The sequence below is a fragment of the Ornithorhynchus anatinus genome, chromosome X3 (genome assembly GCF_004115215.2).
Source record: "Ornithorhynchus anatinus isolate Pmale09 chromosome X3, mOrnAna1.pri.v4, whole genome shotgun sequence".
NCBI classification, from domain to species: domain Eukaryota; kingdom Metazoa; phylum Chordata; class Mammalia; order Monotremata; family Ornithorhynchidae; genus Ornithorhynchus; species Ornithorhynchus anatinus.
In genome coordinates, this window is record NC_041751.1 from 2,249,576 (window position 1) to 2,264,849 (window position 15,274).

General features: G+C 52.0%; 1 protein-coding gene and 1 long non-coding RNA gene across 3 annotated transcripts in view; one reads left to right on the forward strand and one right to left on the reverse strand.

Annotated features, from left to right (window-relative positions):
- Window positions 1-92: 92 nt before the first annotated feature.
- On the forward strand, window positions 93-1,631 carry LOC114807622. The gene is made up of 3 exons (XR_003755662.1): window positions 93-374; window positions 857-910; window positions 1,548-1,631. It is a non-coding gene; the product is annotated as an uncharacterized LOC114807622 (long non-coding RNA).
- Window positions 1,632-1,666: 35 nt separating this feature from the next.
- LOC100073989 (tubulin polymerization promoting protein) overlaps window positions 1,667-15,274 on the reverse strand; it is a 36,324-nt gene continuing 22,716 nt past the window's right edge. For both annotated transcript variants that reach the window (XM_029053838.2, XM_001505606.5), the window contains exons 3-4: window positions 9,953-10,106; window positions 1,667-5,133 (exon numbers count right to left, since the gene is read on the reverse strand). In XM_029053838.2, the coding sequence (XP_028909671.1) occupies window positions 4,939-5,133; window positions 9,953-10,106 (349 nt within the window). In that variant the 3' untranslated portion in view covers window positions 1,667-4,938. The remainder of the gene's footprint in view (window positions 5,134-9,952; window positions 10,107-15,274) is intronic.

The following is a 15,274-nucleotide window of genomic DNA, read 5'->3' on the forward strand; positions in this document are numbered from 1 at the left end:
ACTGTAAAATGGGGATTAAATCTGTAAGCCCCACGTGGGAAAACCTGATTACTTTGTATCTACCCCAGTGCTCAGAACAGTGCTCGGCCTGTAGTAAGTGCTTAACAAATACCATCATCATCATTATTATTAAGTGCTGAAGTAGATACAAGTTACTCGGGCTGGACATAGCCCATCTCACACATGGGCCTCACAGTCTTCATTTTCCAGGTGAGGCGAGGCACCGAGGAGTTAAGGGATTTACCATCACACAGCAGACAAGTGACAGAATCGAAATCCGAACCTAGATCCTTGAGTCCTCGGCCCATGCTCTGTCTTCTAGGGCATGCTGCTTCTCGCAGTGCTTTGTGTGCAGCTGTCCAGGAGAAGACAAGGTAAAGGGATTTTTTTGTTGGGAAAAACCCAGTTTTATAGGGTAACTGGATTCATTTTTATTTTACTTTGTATCTCCAAAGCACTTCCTTGTCAGCCATACTGGATCTAGGTGAGTTGGGAGAGGCAGATGAGGAAACTGAGAAAAAGGTTTGATTCCTCCCCCATCTCCCATCCATCTCTTTTCCTTCCCCGACCCACAAAAAGCAGATTTTTTTCAAGGTTTTTGGAACTACTGCTGAGAAAAGACGGGCTCTACTGAATAGGGCGAGGTTTAGCATTGCAATTTTGATGGAAATTTCCATTTGTAGAGATGGGACCAGAGCGTCTGAGCTCACTTCTTTTGCCATCCTCCATCTGCCATTGGCAGAGGGAGACTTTCACTAATCAGACAGTCTGGGCTCGTTATTTTTCTGCGTGCACATTTATTTCCAATTAAATATGCAAGGAAGTTTAAGATTTGTTTTTTGTCCTATCTGCTTAGGAAGACAATCGATGGTTGGTGATGCAGCCGGGAGTTAACAGCGGCTATGCACAGGTGACGTTTACGGGCCAGTTTGGGGACAAATGCTCAGTCCAGGGCTTCCCCAAGAATAATAATGTTGGTATTTGTTAAGCGCTTACTATGTGCCGAGCACTGTTCTAAGCGCTGGGGTAGACATAGGGGAATCAGGTTGTCCCATGAGGGGCTCACAGTCTTAATCCCCATTTTCCAGATGAGGGAACTGAGGCACAGAGAAGTTAAGTGACTTGCCCACAGTCACACAGCCGACAAGTGGCAGAGCTGGGATTCGAACTCATGAGCCCTGACTCCACAGCCCGTGCTCTTTCCACTGAGCCACGCTGCTTCTCCCGGACAATTTGCTTACATACCATCCCATGACTTAATAGATTCAGGATCAATCAGTGGTATTTACTGAGCACTTACTTGGTGTAGAGCACTGGACTAAGTGCCTTCTCTTGTCCTCAAATCTAGTGGGGACTCCCACAGTGATTGGCTTGGCACGTGAAGGGGAATCCTTCGCCCGATTCTCCCTTTCCGGTGCCCTGGGCAATTCCCTGCAGGGACCCCGGAATTCCGATTCCGTGTCCGGTTCAGCAGAGCCGTATCAGTCCCCATCAGGCAGTCGGAAGTCCATGACCCAAGGTGTTTTCTTCACACTGCTGGGGGACAGATCTGGGTGAGGTCAAGAAAAAGATGACAGACTCTCGGGTCAAGACCTCCGGCTCCTTGCGCAGACGTCCTCACCCCCCGCCCGACGCTAACAGAAATAGCCGAGGAAAAGGTAAGGAATGACAGCATCTGAACACATTTATTGATCACTTTACCAACTGAAGATAGAGTTTTACACAGTCAACAGCAGAAACGTACACATTGTGAGTCGCTATACTCCGCAAGAAACCACTTGAATCCAACACGTATTTGCCTAGAGATTTGCGAGCCACGGCTTCGACGGCGCTAGTGAGACCCTGCCTCCCTGGAACTCACAAGAAGCGGCGAGATTAACAGTGTTTATTCCGGCAAAGTAGCTTGTTCGGGATTAATGCAGGTTGAGAATCGAGCAAGACAACTACACAGTTTCAACACTCAAACGTTGTCAATACTTAAACATTCAAACCGATAAAGTGATATTTAATACTTCCTAGCGTTAATAAAACGGTGTAAAAATATATATCGCATATATATATATATATATTTAAATTTGTTTCCCTTTCCTGAAAAAACCTAGTACAAACTAGTAGTAGATGATCCCCTTTCAAGTTTCGTTAAAAGGAAATGAAGGAAGCTAAATGATTAGGGTTCGAAGCGAGGGAATCCTGGCTCCTGGCTGGAAAGTCTAGCGACTGTCTTTCTTTCCCTCCTGTTCGGTCTGTGTCAGACCCTTGAGCCAGTGATAGCAGCACCTCCCCTTTCCTGTGGCTAAACATCAGTGCCTTTCGCTGTGGAAAACTCCTGCCTCCCCCCTGTTCCGGAGGCAAAGTACCAGTGCCGCTGTTCGGTGTAGCTCGCTACAGTGAGGCTCAGACGGCGGGAGGGCACTAGTTCAGGAAGTCCTCAGTAGTAAATCGGTCTGCCAAGAGAAAAAAATCTGCAAGGCCGAGGGGCTCTTGGTGGAGGGGGGGGACAAAGGGATTTTTAGGAGATTGAAAACTTCACAGTGAACCCGATAGGCCAGGCTAGCTCAATGTTAATCTATGCCGAAAGCAACGCTCGAGCAGAAGGGAATTGAAATTTTATCGCATTTGTCAAGTGCTCTTATTTCTCTACAGCGCTTTCACATCAATGAGCTCGCTTGAGCCTCAGAACAGCCCTCTGGGGGAGGGAAAGGCGGATGAGGAAATCGATTCCTCCAGAGGTAAAGCGACACGGCGTCATCACAGAGCTAGATCTACAATGCAGGTCTCCTGGTTCCCAGATCCTTGCTCTTTCCACTACACCGCACCGCCGCAACCTGACTTGGGTCGAGTTAGGACCCTCTCCGTTCATTTAAGCTACAAGTTCAACTAGCCCAGGAAGGCTCCACCTTCCCTCCTCTTCCTCGCGGGAAGCCAGAGATCGAATCCTACTGAATTTGCTGAAGGTGAACGCCAACGATACGAGACCGGCGACTCGCTAGGAGCTGAAAGGGTTGCACCCGCCTCTGTGACAATTCATCCAAATTCCACTCTTGAAACACCTCCGCCGCGCAACCCAGCCGAGCGCTGAAGCTTACCCAGACGAGGACTCTGTCTCGTCACGGCTGCGTCTTTTGCCGAAATCTAGTTGGGTGGTAAAAGCAGCATGCTGACCTCGGGGTCGGCAGAGGAGCGAGAGGCTGGTGCGGGTGACCCGCCGAGCAGAGGGAGGGTCAGCGGAAGAGGGTCCGGAGACCCACACCCAGAACGCTCCGGGAGAAAGCGGACGTTATGGATCGACGGAAACGAGGCGGTGACTTGGCCGTGAGCGGGGGGATGACTGAGAACCTTCAGAAGACCTCAAGAAAGCCAGCGTAGGCTGGGAGAGAAGCCGAGCCTCTCTGAGAGACCCTCACCCCTCAGAGACGCTCGGCGTCGGCGAAAACGGAGCCGGGGTGGTGCAGGGAAGATGGCAGGTGGGAAGATCCTGGAGGAATGACTCTGGAGCAATGGACCCACACAGGCAGAAGGAGATCGGTTGAACGAGGCCAAGCTTTCCTATTCCTGAACCGCAGGGTTCAGGGGTATAAATGGTTCTTCCCTTCCGTTGGGAAACAGTTGGGTAGCAGGGAAATCCTGGCGTCGGATGGGAGCCCGCGCCAGGGGAAGGCTCGACCAGGGCTCACCCGCCGGGGCCATCCGGTAGTCCGCAGCGAGAGGCGAAGCCGAGTAGCAGGCCGGGGAAGCTCACCGCTGACAGAACAGCGCCGGGGACGTCAGATGCTTCCACGGGAGAAGTGAACCACCTGCTTCTCCTTGCGCTCTCCCGCCCTGGCATTTATTTCCCCCTCTCCAGCCCAGCTGGGCCGGAAGCCATTCCAAAGCCGCCCCGCCGACTACCCAGAAAACGCCAGGCCGACGGACGTCTCACCTCGGGCGGGCGTTGGGCCCCGTGGTTTGCACAGAACCACCGCCCGGATGGAATGAAGCGTTCGGTCGAGTCCGGGAGGAACTTTCTAGAAGTCTCTCCGCCCCAGTGTCTGCGGGAGAGGGTGGGGCTCTAGAGGAAGCCAACAGGGGCCCTCGGCCGGGCCGCAATTTGCGGACGTCTCAGTGGGGTCCCATCCATCCCTCCCGGAGGTGAGTTCGACTCACACCGGGGAGGCTCATCGCGGCATGTTCCATTCTCACCTCTCCCCGGGTGACCTGGGGCTCAAGGACAGGTTCTCGATGAGCCCACACGTAAACAAAATCGGCACCCACACACAACACAGCAGGTCACAAGCACACGCTAACGACAAGAGTCTGCGATGGAGAACACGTCTATGGTTTTCTTCAGGTTTTCAGGGCACAACCCCTTCCCGGTGGAAATCTCCAACTCTGCTAACGTGCGAAGTTTCAAAGGCTCAGCTTGGGGGAAAGGCGAGTTATTTATTTCCCCTTTGGGATGGCGAGGAGGGAGGGGGAAACTCCGGCTGGAATGCCTGGGCCGAGCTCCCCCAATTCTCTTCCCCGGAGCAGAACCCCCTCTTTAAACTTTGTAACGGAAGTAAACTCTTCCGTTTACTTCCCCAGTGTAATGTCGGGCCGGGCAGGAAAAACAGGAAAGGAATCCTGTGTGCGTGCGGAAAGGGGCCCTCGGGAAAGGGGACCCGGGAATTGGGGAAGAAACGGGACAACCGTCAGACGCTCAGCTCGAGAGACCGGGGACGGTCGGCAAAAGCCTCTCTGCCCGATCCTTGACGCCACGAGGATCTTACCTCTTTCGGCGGAAGCAGGAGGAATGTTCTGAGGCGAGGGTGGGCCGCCCCGGGCTCCGGACCCGTTACGCAGAGTTCCAGTTCTCGAAAACCCTTCCCGCCTCCGGCTCCCAACGTGACAGACGCGGGGGCTTGGGAGGCCCCCCACCCTTTACCTCAGTGCCCTCCCCTCCCCTGGCTCCCGCCCCGCTCACTTGCCCCCCTGAACCTTGTGGTCGTACGTGCCGGCGTGCTTGTAGCCCGGCACGTAGCCCGAATCGTCCACCAAGTCCACACGCCCGGCCTTGCCCTTGCCCTTGCCGGTGGGATCGAAGCGCTCTTTGTGGGAGCCCGTGAACCTCGTCGTGTCCGTCAGCCGGGACACTGTCGGGGACAGAACGGCCTTCTGCAGCGGGAAGGAGCGGGGAAAACAATCGGGGAAGAACAGAAGCGAGTGTTTATACATTCATCATTCATATATTATTCTTCATATTAATGTCTGACCCCCCCTCTAGACTGTAAGCTCACTGTGGGCAGAGAATATGTCCCTGTGCTTAGTACAGTGCTCTGCACACAGTAACTGCTCAATAAATACAATTAAATGAATGAATTATTATTATGCTATTTGTTAAGCGCTGACTACGTGCCAGGCACCGTACTAAGCGCTGATGAATGAAGTAGCGTGGCCTAGTGGATAGAGCACGGGCCTGGGAGTCAGAAGGTCATGAGTTCTAATCCCAGCTCCTCCACCTGCCCGCTGTGTGGCCTTGGGAAAGTCACTTCACATCTCTGGGCCTCAGTTCCCTCATCTGTAAAATGGGGATTGGGACTGTGAGCCCCATGTGGGTCGGGGACTGTGTCCGACCCCATTTTCTTGTATCCACCCCAGCGCTCAGTACAGTGCCTGGCACATAGTAAGCACCTAATACCACGATTAATAGTATTGTTATTAATAATAACAATTCTAGGAATGCATAGTTCCCCTATCGCTGTTGCTGCTCAGTTCCCTGCAGCTGGGCTCCTTCTCTAGACTGGGTGGCTACAACCTCTGTTTTAGTCAACCAGTGTCCCCCAAACTCAGAACCCTAAACCCCAAATCTCCCACCCCAGGAAAAACAATATAACTTGACTTTATAAGCCCCCCATGATCATTTTTTCATTTCAAAATCTCAGATCTCCCACCCCAGGAGAGACAGAACCTGACTTTATAAGCCCCACCATTATTAGTTTTTTAAAATTTTTCATTTTTTAAAAATGACATCTGTTAAGCCTTACTATGTGCCAAGCACTGTACCCAGTGCTGGGGCAGATACAAGCTAATCAGATGGGACACAGTCCGTGTCCCACACGGGGCTCACGGTCTTAATCCACTTTTTACAGATGAGGGAACTGGGGCAGGGTGACTTGCCCAAGGTTACACAGCTGACAAGGAGTCGGGTTTAGAACCCAGGTCCTAACTCCAACGCCCTCGCTCTAGCCATTAGGCCAGGCTGCTTCGTGCCACCTTGAGCTACAGATCCCACCAAGGAGCCTCCCTGTCTCTTCCCCCGTGTGGATTCTTTGGATCATTTTTCTACAGAAACCTTTGGTTCACGTTTCCCCATCCGCCTCCACATCAGACAGAAGCTTCTCGCCGTTGGCTTTTAAAGCACCCAAACACTTTAGCCCCTCCTACCTCATCTCGCTCCTCTCCTGCTCCAACCCAGCCCACACACTTCGCTCCACTGATGCCAACCTTCCCACCGCGTCTCCATCTTGTCTATCTCACCGCCGACCTCTGTCCCACGTCCTGCCTCTGGCCTGGAACGCCCTCCCTCCTCAAATCCCAAATCCCTTCAAAACCTTATCGAAGGCCCATCTCCTCCAAGAAGCCTTCCCTGACTACCCCCCCCCTTTCCTCTCCTCCCACTCCCTTCTGCGTCACCCTGACTTGCTCCCTTTACTCATCCCCTCCACCCAGCCCTACAGCACTTCCGTCCCTATTTGTCATTTATTTACTTATATTAGTGTCTGTCTCCCCCTCTAGACTGTCAGCTCACCGTGGGCAGGGAATATAATAATGTTGGTATTTGTTAAGCGCTTACTATGTGCAGAACACTGTTCTAAGCGCTGAATAAGTCTGTTTAAGGTTCTATTGTACTCGCCCAAGTGCTTAGTACAGTGCTCTGCACATAGTAAGCGCTCAATAGATCGAATGAATGACTGACTTAGAGAAGCAACGTAGCTTAGTGGAAAGAGCCCGGGCTTGGGAGTCTGAGGACACGGGTTCTAATCCCTGCTCCGCCACTTGTCTGCTGCGTGACTAGGGCGAATCACTTAACTTCTCTGGGCCTCAGTTCCCTCATCTGTCAAATGGGGATTCAGATTGGGAGGCCCACGTGAGACAACCTGATCACCTTGTATCTCCCCCCCAGCGCTCAGAACGGTGCTTGGCAGATAGTAAGCACTTAACAATGTCATTATTATTATTATTATTCTCTGGGTCTCAGTTCCCTCATCTGTCAAATGGGGATTGAGACTGTGAGCCCCATGTGGGACAACCTGATCACCTTGTACCACCCCCCATGCGCTTAGAACAGTGCTTGGCACATAGTAAGCACTTAACAGTGTCATCATTATTATTATTATTATTCTCTGGGCCTCAGTTCCCTCATTTGTCAAATGGGGATGGAGACTGCGAGCCCCACGTGGGACAAACTGATGACCCTGTATCTCCCCCAGCGCTTAGAACAGTGCTCTGCACATAGTAAGCGCTTAACAAATACCAACATTATTGTTAATTATTCACCTCGCTGGGAAAAACAGGCGTCCAAACAATGGCCGTGCAGTGCCGCCCCTCCACCACCAGGGGGAGGAGCCACGGAGGCCGGGAGACTCATCAATTCAGCCAATCGATCTCTGCTATTCAATCCTACGTACTGAGCGCTTCCTCTGTGCAGAGCACTGTACTAAGCGCTTGGAACGGACAATTCGGCAACAGATGGAGACCATCCCTGCCCAACAGCGGGTTCACAGTCTTGAGCTGTCACTGGGTGCAGAGCACTGTACTAAGCGCTTGGGAGAGACACATTTCCGAACCCACGGCAAGTTGGAGGTCGAGAGAGGGGAAGTCAGTCTGTAAACCAGTCATATTTACTGAGCGCTTGCTGTTTGCAGAGCACTGTGCTAAGCTCTTGGGACAACAGACACATCCCCTGCCCACAACGAGTTTACTGTCTAGAGGAGGAGACAGACATTAATATAAATTTTGTCAGCTGGGTGACTGTGGGCAAGTCACTTCACTTCTCTGTGCCTCAGTTACCTCATCTGTCAAATGGGGATGAAGACTGTGAGCCTCACGTGGGACAACCTGTTGACCCCGTATATCTACCCCAGCGCTTAGAACAGTGCTCTGCACATAGTAAGCGCTTAACAAATACCAACATTATTATTATTATTATTATTGTTAAATAAATTACAGATATTGTCGTAAATGCTGCCCAGTGTGGGCAGGGATTGTCTCTCTTTATGGCTAATTGTACTTTCCAAGTGCTCAGTACAGTGCTCTGCACACAGTTAGCACTCAATGAATACGACTGACCGAACGAATGAATTGGTGCAGTGGATAGAGCAGGGGCCTGGGAGTCAGAAGGCCGTGGGTTCTAATCCCACCTCCATCACTTGCCTGCCGTGTGACCTCGGGCAAGGTACTTCACTTCTCTGGGCCTCAGTTGCCTCTTCTGTAAAATGGGGATTGAGACTGCGAGCCCCACGTGGGACAGGGACTGTGTCTAACCTGATTAATTTGTATCTAGCCCAGCGCTTAGTGCAGTCCCTGCCATAGAATAAACCCTTAAATACCATAATTATCATTATGTGGGACAGGGACTGTGTCCGACCTGATGCCTGTCTACTAGTTTAGAGAAGCAGCGTGGCTCAGTGGAAAGAGCATGGGCTTTGGAGTCAGAGGTCATGAGTTCGAATCCCAGCTCTGCCACTTGTCAGCTGTGTGACTGTGGGCAAGTCACTTCACTTCTCTGTGCCTCAGCTATCCCATCTGTAAAACGGGGATGAAGATTGTGAGCCCCACGTGGGACAACCTGATTCCCCTGTGTCTACCCCAGCGCTTAGAACGGTGCTCGGCACATAGTAAGCACTTAACAAATACCACTATATTAGTTTTGCTTTGTTGTCTGTCTTCCCCCTTCCCGTCTGTGAGCCTGTTGTTGGGTAGGGATGGTCTCTATCTGGTGCCGAATTGTACTTTCCAACCGCTTAGTCCAGTGCTCCGCACACAGTAAGCGCTCAATAAATACAACTGAATGAATCCAGCACTTAGTACAGTGCCTGGCACATAGAAAGCACTTAATAAATCCCGTAATTATTATGAATTCATATCTATCCCAGCACTCGGGTCGGTGCCCGGCACACGGTAAGCACTTAAATACCATTATTATTATCATGATGTGGGACAGGGACTGTGTCCAACCGGATTAATTCGTCTCTAGCCCAGCACTCAGTACAGTGCCTGGCACATAGTAAGCGCTTAAATGCAATAATTAATTAATCATCATGATGTGGGATAGAGGCTGTGTCCAACCTGATTGATATCCACCCCAGCACTCAGTACAGTACCTGGCACATAGGAAGCGCTTAACAGATGTAAAATATAAAAATAACTAGTACCATCTAATTGACAGGGGATTCGGCTGATCAGGGGATTCAGCTCCGCCACCTGTCAGCTGTGTGACCTCGGGCAAGTCACTTAACTTCTCGGTGCCTCAGTTCCCTCATCTGTAAAATGGGGATTAAGATTGTGAGCCTCACGCGGGACAACCCGATGACCCTGTATCTACCCCAGCGCTCGGAACGGTGCTCGGCACATAGTCAGCGCTTAACAAATACCGACATTATTAGGATTATTCAGAAAGGAGAGATATTTCCATCCTACAAGGCCCCGTGAGCCCATTCCCCCGCTCCTGACTCGGCCCCCCGGCCGGCCTCGGTTCCCCTTCAGCAGGCGCCGACCCCAGCCCGGGGAGATGGAGCCGTAGCCGGGTTCCCAGATCCCCCCCGGGATCTGTAAAATGGGGATCATCTGTAAAATTCATCTGTAAAATGGGGATCGAGACTGTGAGCCCCACGTGGGACAACCCGATTCCCCTGTGTCTCCCCCAGCGCTTAGAACGGTGTCCTGCACGTAGTAAGCGCTTAACAAATACCAACATTATCATCATCCCCCCTACCGTCACTCCGGATATGATGGGGGCTTTTCCTTCGATGAGTCGGTGCATCTCTCGGACCGCTTCCTCGCCGTCCTTCTCCTTGAACCGCTTCTTGGAGAGCTCCTCGAGGGCTTCCTTGAACTGGTCGAACGTAATCGTCCTGCAGGATTTGCCCCTGTCCGCCAAGCAGAGAACACGGCTTCAGGGTCCTGCCCCCAGACGCCCGGCCCACCTGGACGCTCGGGGCCGGGCCCCTCTCTTCTCCTCAGAAGGGAGGAGAGCCGGGGCCCGACCGATCCCCATTTGACAGGACGAGGCAACTGAGACCCAGAGAAGCGACTTGCTCAAGGTCACCCGGCAGAGAGGCCCTCGCCGAGGCATGGAGACGCAAGCCCGGAAAGGCCGGGACAACTCTCGGCCGGGCCCTAAGACGGAGATCCGGGTGCGAGACACGGGGACCCCCCATCCAGCCAAATGGGCAGCCCGGAGAGGGTCCGGGGAGGGGGACGACGGGGAAAGGGAGGGACAGAAAGGGAAGTCCTCGACGGATCGCTCATTCTGGGCTGGCCTGACAGCTTCCCTAGGGGCAATCTCCTACAACTGTGCATCATATTTATTTATAAGAATATTTACATACTTGATAACGTTGGTATTTGTTAAGCGCTTATTATGTGCACAGCACCGTCCTAAGCGCTGGGGTAGACACAGGGGAATCAGGTCGTCCCACGTGGGGCTCACAGTCTTCATCCCCATTTGACAGATGAGGTAACTGAGGCCCAGAGAAGTGAAGTGACTTGCCCACAGTCACCCAGCTGACAAGTGGCAGAGCTGGGACTCGAACCCATGACCCCCGACTGCAAAGCCCGTGCTCTTTCCACTGAGCCACGCTGCTTCTCTTAATATCCCGTCTCCCCCTCTAGACTGTGAGCTCGTTGTGGCCAGGGAATTTATCTATTTATCGTTCCACTGTACTCTCCCAAACACTTTCATCTACTTACGTATATTAATGTCTGTCTCCTTCTCTAGACCGTGAGCTCGTCGTGGGCGGGGAGTGTGTCTATATATTGTTATAGCGCATTCTCCCAAGTGCTTAGTGCAGTGCTCTGCCCACAGTGCAGAGAGAAGCAGCGTGACTCAGTGGAAAGGGCGCGGGCGCGGGAGTCGGAGGTCGTGGGTTCTAATCCCGGCTCCGCCTTTGGGCAAGTCACTTAACTTCTCTGTGCCTCAGTTACCTCATCTGGAAAATGAGGATTAAGACTGTGAGCCCCACGTGGGACAAGCTGATTACCTTGTATCTACCCAGCGCTTGGAACAGTGCTTGGCACGTAGCGTTGAACAAATACCCAAATTATCATTTATTATAATTACAGCGAGCGCTCAATAAATACGACTGAACAAACAAATGAACACCTCCAGGGTGGACCAAGCCAGACTCCAGGCTGTCTCTAGACTGCCAGCTTGTTGCGGGCAGGGAATGTGTCTGTTCTACTGACACATTCTTAGAGAAGCAGCGTGGCTCAGTGGAAAGAGCACGGGCTTTGGAGTCAGAGGTCATGAGTTCGAATCCCGGCTCTGCCACTTGTCAGCTGTGTGACTGTGGGCGAGTCACTTAACTTCTCTGTGCCTCAGTGACCTCATCTGTCAAATGGGGATTGAGACTGAGAGGCCCCACGTGGGACATCCTGATTCCCCTGTGTCTACCCCAGCGCTTAGAACAGTGCTCGGCACATAGTAAGCGCTTAACAAATACCAACATTATTATTATTATTACTGTCCTCTCCCAAGAGCTTAGACCAGTGCTCTGCACACAGTAAGCGCTCAATAAATACCACTGACTGACTAGACTCGACCCTGAGGCTGACACGGTGCTGAACGGCTTGGAGAGCAGACAGAGCTCGGCCCGGGAGCTCACAGAGCCCGGTCTCCCGGCCCCATCCGGACTTCCCGGCAGCCTGGCACGGTTCCCGCCCCGGCACCCTGATGCCAACGGGGAGAAGGGACTCGCCCGCTGCTTTCTAAATCTGGGTAACCCTGATGAGGATGTCTGCTGTGTGACCTTGGGCAAGTCTGTCACCCCCTCTAGATTGTAAGGTCGTTACGGGCGCCGGGAACTGTTGATTCTGTTGTATTCCCCCAAATCCTTCGTAGAGGGCCCTCAATACAGGGAGCATTCAATAAATATCACTGATCAATAGATTGAAATCACTCCACTTCTCTGTGTCAATAAATATCACCGATCAATTGAGTGAAGTCACTCCACTTCTCTGTGTCGATAAATATCACCCATCAATTGAGTGAAGTCACTCCACTTCTCTGTGTCAGTAAATATCACCGATCAGTTGAGTGAAGTCACTTCACTTCTTCGTGTCGATAAATATCACCGATCAATTGATTGAAGTCACTCCACTTCTCTGTGCCTCGGTGACACCATCGGTAAAATGGGGATGGAGATGTGAGCCTTGGGACAGAGACTGGATTTAATCTGATTAATCTGCATCTCCCCCAGCGCTTAGTACAGAAGCTGGCATAGAGTAAATGCTTAAGAATACTATTTTTAAAAAATTCTGAAGGAGGTGGGCTGCTAGGTAGAGGGTTGCTAGGCAGCGGGTTGCTAGGCTGCGGGTTGCCAGGCAGCCGGCTGCCACCTGGGCATCGATGTGCAGCCGGTGCCAGTCCTCACTGTGCCCACATCGCTGAACGCCTCCTCCAAACGAGCTTCAGGTCAGACGGCGGCCTCTCCGAGCCCCGGGCTGCAGCACCGCGGAGGCTAGAAAAGAGCCGACCTTTCGAGCACAGCGGGAGGAAGCGAGGGGAGATTTGGGGGACCTCTACACCTCCAGGGAGTCAGAAGGCCCGAGTTCTAATCCCAGCTCTACCTGGCTGTGTGACCTTGGGCAAGTCATTTAACTTCTCTGCGTCCCCGCTCCCTCTTCTGCAGAACGGGGATTTGGTACCTTCCTTTCTCCTACTTAGACTGTGAGTCCCCTGTGGGACCCGATTATCCCGTATCTATCCCAGTGCTTAGTACAGTGCTTGGCATATAGTAAGCACTTAAATGCAATCATTGTTATCGTATCGCCTAATTCGCAGAGCGGATACTACTGACCACTTTGCTCGAACAACTGCTTTTTAGAGCCGGTTTGGTGCTCGGGCTAGAAAAGGTAAGGAGAGATGCTTAATGAACCCAGACCTCAGGTGTCAACAGAAATTCGATGGAATGACCAGTTTTCAGTGGGGAGGGACCCATAGGTTCACACACAGTTGTATAATTTTGCTGTTGTTCGCACACACACCGAGCTGCAGACCGTTACTCTACCCCACTTCAAAGCCTTTCTGAAGTCACATCTCCACCAAGAGGCCCTCCCTAAATCCCCTTTTCCTCTTTTCCCACTCCCTTCTGCGTGGCTCTGACTCGCTCCCTTTATTCATCCCCCGGCTCCCAGCCCGACATCACTTTGTCTATTTCTGCCACTGTAGGCAGGGAGTGTGTCCGTTATACCGTGTTGTATTCGTTCGATCGTATTTATTACACACTTACTGTGTGCAGAGCACTGTACTAAGCGCTTGGGAGAGAATAATACCACAATAGACAGACACATTCCCAGCCCGCAATGAGCTTTCAGTCGCCCAAGAGTGCCCTGCACAGAGGAAGGGCTCAATAAATAAGATCGATCGATCCCCATCCCAGTGCAGGACCACCCAGGCTTCCCCCCCTCCCTCCCGCCCCCTCACCTCACTGCCACCCCGGGGGGCTTGCGGCAACCCTCAGGGGAAGCCCAGGCCTGCCAGCTCTCCGAATGGCAGCTCTCCTCGGTCAATTCCCGGCTCAGCCGGCGGCGCACGCGTCAACCGATCAGTTAGTGCTGGTTTTCTTTTTTATAGCATTTGTTAAGCGCTTACTACGTGCCAGGCACCATTCTAAGCACTGGGGTAGAAACAAGGAAATCAGATGGGCCACGGTCCACATCCCACATGGGGCTCACAGTCTCAATCCCCATTTTAAAGATGTCCGCTCCCTCCGCTTCCTCATCTGTAAACCGGGGATTCAATACCTACTCTCCGGCCCGCTGAGACCGCGATCCGCCGGTGGGACAGAGACCGCGTCTGATCCGATCGTACCGCATCTACCCCAGCGTTCAGCGCAGTGCTTAACAAGCACCACGAGGATTCTTATTAAGTGCCACCGTCGGAGACCAGAAACCGGAGCCTCGGTCTCCTCCGGTCTGATGGAGGATGGCGAGAGCGACCGGACGAAGAGAAGGCAGACGGAAAAAGGAGGGAGAGGGTCGGACTCTCCGGCTCTGCCTCGTCCCTCCATCTCTCGGTCACCTCAGTGGCCAACTTAGTTGGTCTCCCCCTTCCTCCGTTGCCTCCCCTGGGCTTCGGCCGAGATGAAATCACAGGGGGCCTCACCACCGGGCCCAGAAGAAGCTCTTCGCTCTCCGCCTCCCCGGACTCGGGGAAGGGGCAGTAAGAGGGAGAAAAGGAAGGCCAAACTGTGCAAGTGATTCTTCGAGAAGCTCCTCCGGTTGTGAGTAGCCTTCCAGACTACAAGAAACGAGCAAACTGCGGGCTTTCTTGCAAAATCTTGTGAGGGAGGTGGCGGTAGGGAGGGGTTTCTCTTCTCTGCAAAACTCAAAACCAACCGCCACAGCCAAACAATCTGCATTTTTTTTCAAGCTCTCCCCAATTACTCTTGCTTAGGAACATAACTGAGGTTTTGATTGCTCTCTCCTGCCCAACATTTCAGCATTTTTCTCTCTTGGGAGGGGGCGAGGAGGAGGGGTGATACTTATCTAGGTTAACAGTAGTCTTCAATAAAAATCTAGCGTATAACCACAAAAATTTGTTTAAAATTTAACACATGGTAACATCAAAACAAACAAATGTTTCCATGGCGACAACTACCTAAATAAATGCTCGTTGAGATCCAAGTCATGACGTCACCCGGGTCCGCCTGCAACCATAGAAACGTGCCAGTATAAACAGAAATATTTTGATTTTTTTTTTCTTCAGGGCAATGTCAGAGAATTAGCAATTTTATGGCAGCACTTAAAACAATTTCCTCGTGAAGCTAATGATCGTGTTCCTGAAATCAGGGCAAAGGTATTTATATCGCGGCTATTATTGTTACCGCATTAACTATGGCCAACAAGTGCAGCTGTGGAGGGCAAGTCCATCTGTATCGAATTCCGCGGAGCAGTTGCCGCCGACCCCAATAAACAAAGAAATGGATGTTCCCAAAGCAACGTGTGGGAATGCCGGGAGAGCCGAGGTTGATCCCAGCCGTTCTTCCCGGATCTCTTGCTCCCCCACAATGGGAAAGAACAAACATCACCTTCC